The sequence below is a fragment of the Drosophila erecta genome, unplaced genomic scaffold (genome assembly GCF_003286155.1).
Source record: "Drosophila erecta strain 14021-0224.00,06,07 unplaced genomic scaffold, DereRS2 tig00000092-arrow-pilon, whole genome shotgun sequence".
Taxonomy (NCBI): domain Eukaryota; kingdom Metazoa; phylum Arthropoda; class Insecta; order Diptera; family Drosophilidae; genus Drosophila; species Drosophila erecta.
This window is the reverse complement of record NW_020825207.1, coordinates 6,433,315-6,442,808: the sequence shown is the minus strand read 5'-3', so window position 1 is coordinate 6,442,808 and position 9,494 is coordinate 6,433,315. Positions and strand designations below refer to the sequence as shown.

Below are 9,494 nucleotides of genomic sequence, written 5' to 3'. Positions count from 1 at the left end.
GGCTTCTCTGCCTGGCTTATGCCCGGCTTAAAGTGGAACAGTGCCATGTTTATGACAGGCCGGAGTTTTGGTCGTGGTAAAATAAACATATTTGGCTTGGTGCTGTTAAGTGTGGCCCAAGTTTGTCCGGCTCTAAACCACATAAACTACATGTGATTTGTTGTTAGAAGGGTCTATTGACATATGGCAGTGCGTATTGTGAAAAGATGCCTCTTAAAAGTGTTCCTTTTTTTAAAAAGCTTCATACAAAGTGAAATCTAAGTGCTCCAAATTGAAATGACAACTTGTCAAACCAAAAACATCGGTTTCCCATTCAAATTAGACGAAATTTATTTTTTCTGAATTATAGCCACAATGCAATGTACTTTAAGAACTCCGCTTTTATGGCGCCCAACCTTAAGCAACTTAAGGATCACCAACGGCTACTCAAAGGATGCCAAGACCCTCAAGCGCTTGGGCACCAGTCCCCGGAATGTTCGCGATCACCCCGAAGGATGTACGCCGCAAACTCTAAACACAACGGCCTTCAGCTCCCCGGATTTCATACCCCCGTCAACCTACAGAATCGTGGACGAAAAGGAGCAACTTGGACCCAAGGCGGGAAAAAAGCAAACCTACAAGAATCCGGAGTACTACAGCTATTATCGCTACTCGTACTACGACCTGAAGACAATCGTGGATACCATTAAAAAGAAGCAATCAACTAAGAAGTAGTAACAAACCGCACCAGCTTAGACACACTGAAGAAAATTCCAACCACAAGCTGCCAGTAATTCGCGATACTTTTCCAGAAACTAATTCAGCTAATAATTATAATAATTCGATGGTAAAATATCTAGCCAAGTATGACTGTTGTCGAAATGAGTTTGGCATGCCATTTTCGCTCAGTGTATGAGCTGCTCCGCTCGCTGACATGCCGCCTTATGACACTAATCGTATTAGTTGGCTGCTCGTTAGTTAGGCGGTGCTATCTGCCCCAAATGCGATTTCCGCACAATGAGCCGCTCGCCGTGTCCGTCGTGCAGTTTCCGGATTACGTGCGGCATTCTTCGCACAGGTGACATAATGATTCGGACTAGCCGGCGCCTCGCGGGCGTAATTAGAGGGTGTCGAGGGGTCGAGAGAGGTCGAGGGAGTTCGAGGGAGGTTCAGAAAGCGCCGACTTGTGTGCGCCGGACAAAAGATGCGATGCTGCCCCAAAAGGGGGCAGGTGCACCTTGTAATTTAGCAAATCGGTTTAGCAACTCATCGGGAATAGCCAGCGTGGAGGCCTTGGGGAAATGGAGCTCTCGCGACAAACACGCCTTATTAAATCTGCAGACATTAGCCTCTTACTTACACTTGTAGGTGATGTTCATTAGTTTGGCGCACCCAGGAAGGCAGGAGCTCCTAACAAACTAGAAATATATCATAAAAATACTTTTGGTAGAAGCACAAAAGAAAAAAAGAAGGAAAAGAAGTTTGATTGGAGCGATCTTAAGTTTAATATGATATAATAGATATGATATAAATGGCATAAAACAATAACAGGACATATTATAAAGATATCTACACTTATCTATAATATACACATATATAATCTATATGATCTATAGATATATATAATCTATATATATAATCTAATTTAAAATAACAAAGATATGTTTATATATATGATATACAAAGATATTTGATACTTTTTGATATATATTTGATGATATTGTATATGATAGTTTATAAAACTATCTAAACTATCTATTCATATAGAATACGATACTATGCCTCATATATTTTAAGGCCCCCTTCCGATATAAGAAGGTAACTATGAAATGTATGTACTATGTAAAGAAATCCGCTAGAAGTACTAAATAGTTCTATGATTTTTGCAAGCAATTAAGTGGAATATTTATGATATATGGTTGCCCCAAAATACGCAACTGGAAGCGGAATTTCATGAGTGGGGCTTTTAATTGAATCCCATTGTCGGGTGGAACGGGAGTGTTTGTATGGACCATTCGGGCGAACCATTCCCATTCACACATCCCCACCCTGGCAATTTATCAATTTTAATCGCATGCAAATTTTATGCAGGCCGCCATAAGACCCAAGTGACATTTGCTTTCGCTAAAGCCGGGCACACAATATTATTCCCAAGAAAATGAAGAGGGGCAGAAGCACTGGGTGTGTGAGTGTGTGAGTGTGCGAGCGTGTGTGTTTGCTGCTCAGTTTTGTTAACAACTTTGGGCCATTCGAAGGGCTTCTGAAATGGCTGCTGCTAATCACATGGCACTCTTTGTGATTGCGACCCGCCGCCCCTCGAAGTTAACCATCCTGCGCAATATTTGCATTTTGGCAACATCATTTTTGCTGTTCCAAGTGCCTAAGCCTGAAACATGGCCAAATCAAAACATTTGCATAATTAATGAGTGCTGGAATGCTTGGTGAGCCGTAAGGAAACTATCAGTTGGAAGAAATTGGCAGAACGTTAAAGTTAAACATGCAAGCCATGGAAAAAGCAGAAAGCAAATTACTTGCAATTAGTGGTATGTATGGCTTGGTTAATTCATTTCCAGAAATTATTTCTATATTTCTGGTTGGCAACATCGTAACAGCTCTGCAATTCTTAACTCTTAACTTTCTACCATTACAATCTTCAGTTACAATTAGTTTATTTGAAAAATTATTATTATAATTTGGTCGCATCAGCAAATTGCGAAGTCCCTGTGAATAAATCAAAGTTTTCCAGCCACAATCCTTTGCCAAATAGTTGCGCTTTTGACGTGGCATTTTTTCCGCATGTCTGAGGATTCTTGGCCTGAAAATGAACGACTAACGCTAATTTCCGTCTGGTGATTGATACGAGACCCCGGGCCAATGACACACGTCATCCATCATGGAAGACAATGGCAACTGGGTGGGGGAAAACTGGGGAAATGGGTAAATGGGCGAAGGGAAACGCTGGGAAATGCGCTTATCATGTAACGGTTAACGGTGAATTGACTGGAAAAGTTCAAAGGTTTCGCCTTTGATTTGATGGATGCGAAGCGTTGGCAAGTGCCTCAAGTGCAAATTAAAGCCACCGAATGGCAAGTTATATATCGCATAGTATATAGTATTTATATGTGTGTACCTGCGGGCTTGATTTTCCAATTTACAGTGGCGGTAAAAGTTTGCGGGACACGTATTGCGATGGCAGCTGGTTTGCTTGGTCGGAAAAGTTGGGCCGGCAAATGCGAAAGCAACACGTAAAAACAAAATTGCAAATAAATTTTAATTGTTTTGAGCAATTAAAAATTAAATTTAAAAATAGTGCAAGGAGCGAGCCAAGCGCCCCGTCTCCCAAAATGCCGCACACAAATTTGCGTGCTTATTCAATTTGCAAAATGTTTGCCAACTACGTGAGTGTGCGAGTACTTTTGCGACCCAGTGTCCAATGGCTACTGCCGAATACTCCTGCCGCTGCTGCTGCCGCTGCTGCTGCTGCTGCTGCTAAACAAATTAAATTAGACAACTTTTATTCATTCGTTTGACATTTTTATTTGTTTTCAAACTCATTTTGCCAGAGCAAAGGCTGCGGACTGGACTTTTTGCCGAATGTCAGCAGGGGCAGGACAGTTGAACAATTAACAACAAATACAATTTGCAGAGTTTAGTTAAAATTTTTACCAACTGCTCCCATTTAATTGTTTCACCTCTCCCCGCCCCATCTCTATTGTTCGAATTTAATTAAATGCCATTTGCATAAACTCGTCATCCCGCCTCGTTTCGGTTGTCAAAGGAATACAAAATTATATACAATTTATGACACTTTCTTTGTGCAAGTGTGGCAGGGAAGGTGGCAGAGCCGAGATAACAATGCTTATCTATCGCTGATAGCATCAAAATACTCGGAAGTGCTAAAAAGTGATAAATATAAGTGTGTTGACTATAAAGGCTGAAGAACTGCAAGCTAGCCCATTCGAAATATCATTCACAGCGAACTAAAAGGCATCCATTTTCTACTCGAATTCAGAATGTGCAAAAAATCCTTACTCATTTTGCTTAACTTACTGTTTGCCAAAGCTATCACAGGCTGCTCTTCAAATGTAAACATAAATGACATGTACTTATGATAACCTTGATAAGGCGCAATCTGTCTTCATCGATGAGTCGTTTTATTTGCAGTCGCCGCAATATCAGTTTGTCTTTCGCAGTGGCAACATCGAACCTTCCGCTCAAAAATATAATCGAATATTCTTATATCTTATCGGCAATGCCACTGAAATATCATCGTTTGCTGCTGCCATTGCTCCTGTTCGCCCACCAGCTGCTGGCTGAAAGTGAATTACACTCCTTTGACTAATCACACTGGACATGCTGGCATTTCATCACCCAAAACCTCCTGTAATTGCAGTTCCGCAGTGCTTTCACTTCACCTGGCTGGGTGCCTATTCGAATCACTCGAACATTCACTCGGAGAACTGTGAGTCCAGAGTGGGTGACTTTAATGAAATACCCTGCGCGGAGCCGCTGGTTGTGACCAGTAAGTGTTCAATGGGCCGAAAGGCTAAGCTAAAAGTGTGTTCTTTTAAAAAACAATCCATTCCAATAACATTTGAATAGCCGACGACACAGTGCCGGATGTGAAGGCGCTGTGGCAAAATTACACCGAGGATCGCGAGAACTTTCTGTGCCAAATGTCGCCGGGTCGGTCATGCGTGAAATACTCGTACATATTCAAAGGCGGAAGTAAGTCCACACCCCTTCGTAATAAAGACATATGATAAACCGAATCTTTCAGTACAAAACATCACGTACATGTGCGCCAATGTAAACAGCACCAACGGATGCTATCGACAGACCCACCCAACTGGCATGGTTGTGGAGGCATGTGTGTGCACCTCCCGAGTGGGCTTGATACCCTGTAATGGCTGCTCGAAATCGCAGAGTGCGCTGATGGGCTGGGCTCTTTGTGTGCTCGGCCTTTATCAATGGCTATATAAATATCGAATAGTTTGAACTACAAATACACACGATTCTGCCTTTATGTAATGTGACATTTCCGGGCTTTTGATTTTGACAAGTTTTTGCACAATTTATGTGCACTCTTTGTAGGCCATGCATTTTCAGTGTTTTTTACTGCCCTTTTTTACGCCCCTCGATGTGGCCAAATAAACTGCCATAATTTATTAGCTCGGCCATTAATCAATTGCAAGTTGATGATGACAATGACGTCCGCTGTGCAAAGCGCATTTCAGTATAGGAATTTTGTTAAATAAATAAACGAAATGCTGTACATAAATCAGGCCACAAATTTTACCCGGAATTGGAATTTATTTTGATGGGACTTAAGCTATTTTTTGCACCCCGCCTAAGCTCAGATACTTTGAAAACATGAAGTGCATGAAGTTTGCATACATAATCCTCTTGAAAGATAAGGTTGTGCAAATCCTATCAAGTTGTATTACAATTAAATTTCCCCCAATAATTACTTTAAATAAATAACAAATGGCCAGACGTTGGGGAAAGGGGCAGCAGTCGGTAAACAATGCAGGCGATAAACGGAAAACCAGCAACACAACTGCTGATGGGACACACTGCGTATGAGAAATGCAGCGAACGAACAGCCAACGGGGCGTATGCGTAATGGCAACTGGACTCTGGCGTGGGCTGTACGGCAGGCTGTTCCGATTGGGAATGCCCAGTGGCACCATCGGGCTCAAATAAACTAATTTTAATGCCTTCCATTGTGGCCGGAGCACGCAGTGCGGCTCAATTGGGATGCGACTGGCAGCGCCAGATTGGCGAAATGGAACGGGTCGGTCGGAGCTGGTTTCATCTCCCGAACTGCACAAGATATTCGAATATTTATTTATTCAAATTGTTCGGTTCTACGCACAGCCTAGCTCACAAGCATAGCGATTTTGATAGGCACAACTAAAAGTGAGTATTTCCTATTAATTGAGGTTTGACTACCGCGCATTTTAATTGCTTAGTTATCCAATAAAACTATTTTTAATTTTTATTCAGCCTTCTAAATATTTATCAACCTTTTCTACGAAATTGTATCTATGCTGATTATTTTATTTGAGCACTATTTCTTTGCTTGCCACTGTACATTTGCAATGCAATACATAAAATGACCAAAAAAGTGCAGAAACTTCAACAGCCATTTGTAAATTATGCCTTTATGCGTGTGTGCATTAACACTCGAAATTCGGAATTTGCTTTTTTCCAACGCCTTTGACAATATTTATTGAAATAAGTTCGTTTAAAATCCTGTTCCAGAAGCGCATCCTCTTACTTTCAAAGAAACAGCAGCCTTTAATTATTCGCAAATCTGATTATGAGTATGTCAAAATAACACAATTTGCCAGATGAAGAAAAATATTTATTTTATATCTTGCACTTTAATTTGGCAATATATTTATAGCCAGCCAAAACAAAATAATCATATAAGGTGCGCGGCATTTACGTAAAGATCTCCACTGGTTGTCATAATAAAACAAACCGCGCAAGAAGATAACTTATAAGCTAGGTAATACCCATAAATAAGGAACAGATTGAATAGTAGTTTTAATGGGTTAAGACTTACAGCTAAGAAACGCACTGTCTCTATGGCTAATACTCTGGATTTATGCATATATGCATTAGCCGAATCCACCGATTGCCAGCCACACAGGGCTTATCTTCCAGTGGACTGGAGAGGGGCAGTGTTAAAAATAAATAAATAAACATAATTTGTGCAGTTGCCGTTTATTGGGTGGCAGCAGGACTCGCAGACTAGGAGTCCCAATATTTTGCCATGTTTATGCAGTGGCCAAGTTGTTGTTGGCTATTTGTTTAGCATTTTGCCCAGACAGTTTTATGTACCGATAGATACGGAGCCAGTGGCCAACGCGTCGTATGCGCAATGCACAGTTCGATGGGAGGTTAGATGGGCTATAATTTATTTGTCTGTTTTATTGGTTGTTTAACAAGCACTAACAAAAATAAAACTAATGATAAACGAAATGTGATAAGCGCTGAAAGGGGTAATGAGTGATCGATTGAGCGATAGGGGGATTTGGGAAATTGATTGGTTTATGATTTGATTTATCAGGGCGTAATCCGCTACTAAATGGCCAGTAAGCTGAGGATTATTTTACCCTCTTTGCTTGAAACTAATTGAAATCTTGCCTTAAGTGTGGCAATATAAATATTTTCATGATTAAGTTTGAATTGCCTTCGAGTAACTGCTCGTGCATCATAACAAACAGTACGTTCTTATGCAAAGTTAAGCCTCTTCTAGTGCCTTAAAAAGTTCAAAAGTAGTTAAGCCATATTTTGTGAAGCATTCAAGCCAACTTCAAGACAGAACTCTACAGCTTAGATTATTTTCCGTGTGCGCACTCATTCATATTCACCACCACGGTCAATTATTCATTGGCAATTTTTTTGTTTTGCATCTGCGATGGCAATTTGCAAATGAACCGGATTCGGATTCGGATTCGGCCCGCTGACGATGTGCCGTGTGTATTTATTGTGAGTGTTTTGAGGGACAAAAACAACTGGGCAAGAATGAGCCAAGGAAACCGCAAAAACCGCACCGAATTTAGCACTGTGCTTGACCAGAAAAAGCGATGGATTTTGCGGAGGTTTCGGGGGCCTAGATCGAATGCATTTCAATTCAAAGCCGCACGGCCAAGTGAAGCGTGTCAGGTCGGGGGTCACCGAAACAAAAATAGGCGTGGGGAGGTCAGAATCCAGCGGGCATGGTGGCCAAAAAGAGTGCGCTAGAAGCGAAAGGATGCAGCATACAAATATCAAGTATACGCTGCGTGGCACATGACATTCCTTTGGTTATTTATACTATGTGGCATCGAATCGAAATGCAAATGAAAAGCACCGCAGAGCAGGACCTGCCGTTAATTGCCAATTTATAGCAGATACCCAACCACGCTGCCACGCCCCCACAGCGCCCACTTGCACGTGCTCGCCCAAGTGAAAATTATCATTTCCAGTGAAACTAAATCCCCACCACCCACCGCCCCCCGCCCCCCGCGCCACAAGGCAACAAAGCAAAAGGCAATGCTGGAAAAATGTACAGACACCCCACAAACGAAAGAAAAGAAAGTAAAATGCTGAAGGGTACGGAAGCGAAGTGAGGAGCTGCGGGAATGGAAAGCCGCACAAAGTCGACAAAAGTTTAGACGGGGACAAACCGTCCGAGCCGACCGCAAAAGGCAACAGCCAACCCGACCCATGCCCCTTGCATACCCCTTGAATACCCCTTAAATCGGGCGCTGCGATAGCCAAGGAAGATATGGACGAAAATCGGGCTAATGCATTTGACAGAAGAGGGAATACCCTGAGCACACCTATTTTCCATTGCGTTCGGAAATAAACTCCTTACATTTCACTTAAAGGTGTCCAAAAGTATGCAATCATTTTTTAGGTGATGGTACTCATTCCGCTGATCATTTGAAAATGATCAAGCAGGCAACTTTCGAAGCGGAAATCACTGCGTTTTCAGTCAACTCAAAGCATATTCAGAACTCTGGAATATCTCATACCTAGCAGTTGGCATCCTCGCTCCGAAATGTCCTCGCAACGGCAGTGCGTCTGCGTTCCCATTGAGACCATCGACCTGTGCAGCCCAGAAGCTAAGCCGGCAAAGCGCAGGTGCCGAGAGCTCGTGGATCCGGACGATCCCTACAGGTGCCCCATTTGCATGGAGTATGTGCGACGACGCCAACCAGGTGCCACCAAATGTGGCCACGTCTTCTGCTTCGGCTGCATCGATAAGGCCATTCGCAGTTTCGAGAAGTGCCCCATCTGCAACAGACAACTAACTATTGGACAAATACTGCCCATATTTCTTTAAAGTTATTGAAATTTTTGTTTTACGTTGCTTGGTTATGTTTTATTAAATTGAATTCCTCGTTATGTTCAACCAATTACGTAGCGTAGAAATGTGATTTATCAATTTACATTCCGATTAATACAGCGCATGGACTCGTGGCCCAAAAAAGGGTACAAGCATGAACCCAACCAGCGATTTATCGCATTTTGCTGCGGTCGGCATTAGTTACGCTGAATTTTATCACAATTGCAATTCTTTCTAGTCGAGGACACCCCCGAAACAGCGGCCGCCAAAAAGGATTTCATTTTCATTTATTTTCGGTTGCCTGCCCTTCTCCGTTGGGCCGCAGCCAATCCTCCAGCTGAATCCAGAGTCCAGCGTCCAGACCCACCGCTGCCTTGGCAACTGTCCGAGCCCGAATCCGAATCTCGATTTTGGCCAACGCTAATTTCCACGCTATGCCTTTAAATAATCATAATTTGGGACTTTTGTTGCTGGTGCTGCGGCCACTGGTGCTGTAAATGATTAACGCTGCTGCTGGATTTTCGAGGGCTAAATGCCCGTGGGGAGACCCTTTAAAGTGCCCTCCGTCGACTTGCATATTTTCAAGCCTGATTGCTCATTAGCAAATTCATTTGGCTGCACTCCAACCAAAAGGGGAAGTCCCTGAGTTATCAGTTAGCAGGCATTA

At 42.6% G+C, this 9,494-nt stretch overlaps 3 protein-coding genes across 3 annotated transcripts; all 3 read left to right on the top strand.

Annotated features, from left to right (window-relative positions):
* The first annotated feature begins 271 nt into the window (after nucleotides 1–271).
* On the top strand, nucleotides 272–832 carry LOC6549601. Its single transcript, XM_001975698.3, has one exon. The coding sequence runs from the start codon at nucleotides 355–357 to the stop codon at nucleotides 712–714; it is 360 nt and encodes a 119-aa protein (XP_001975734.1). The 5' UTR covers nucleotides 272–354; the 3' UTR covers nucleotides 715–832.
* Nucleotides 833–4,071: 3,239 nt separating this feature from the next.
* On the top strand, nucleotides 4,072–5,071 carry LOC6549602. Its single transcript, XM_001975699.3, has 4 exons — nucleotides 4,072–4,298; nucleotides 4,373–4,501; nucleotides 4,582–4,707; nucleotides 4,760–5,071. The coding sequence occupies exons 1-4, from the start codon at nucleotides 4,088–4,090 to the stop codon at nucleotides 4,975–4,977; spliced, it is 684 nt and encodes a 227-aa protein (XP_001975735.3). The 5' UTR covers nucleotides 4,072–4,087; the 3' UTR covers nucleotides 4,978–5,071.
* Nucleotides 5,072–8,512: 3,441 nt separating this feature from the next.
* LOC6549603 (peroxisome biogenesis factor 10) lies at nucleotides 8,513–8,842 on the top strand. The gene has a single exon (XM_001975700.2). It carries the CDS (start codon nucleotides 8,540–8,542, stop codon nucleotides 8,822–8,824), a length of 285 nt encoding a protein of 94 aa, XP_001975736.1. The 5' UTR covers nucleotides 8,513–8,539; the 3' UTR covers nucleotides 8,825–8,842.
* The last annotated feature ends 652 nt before the right edge of the window (nucleotides 8,843–9,494 follow it).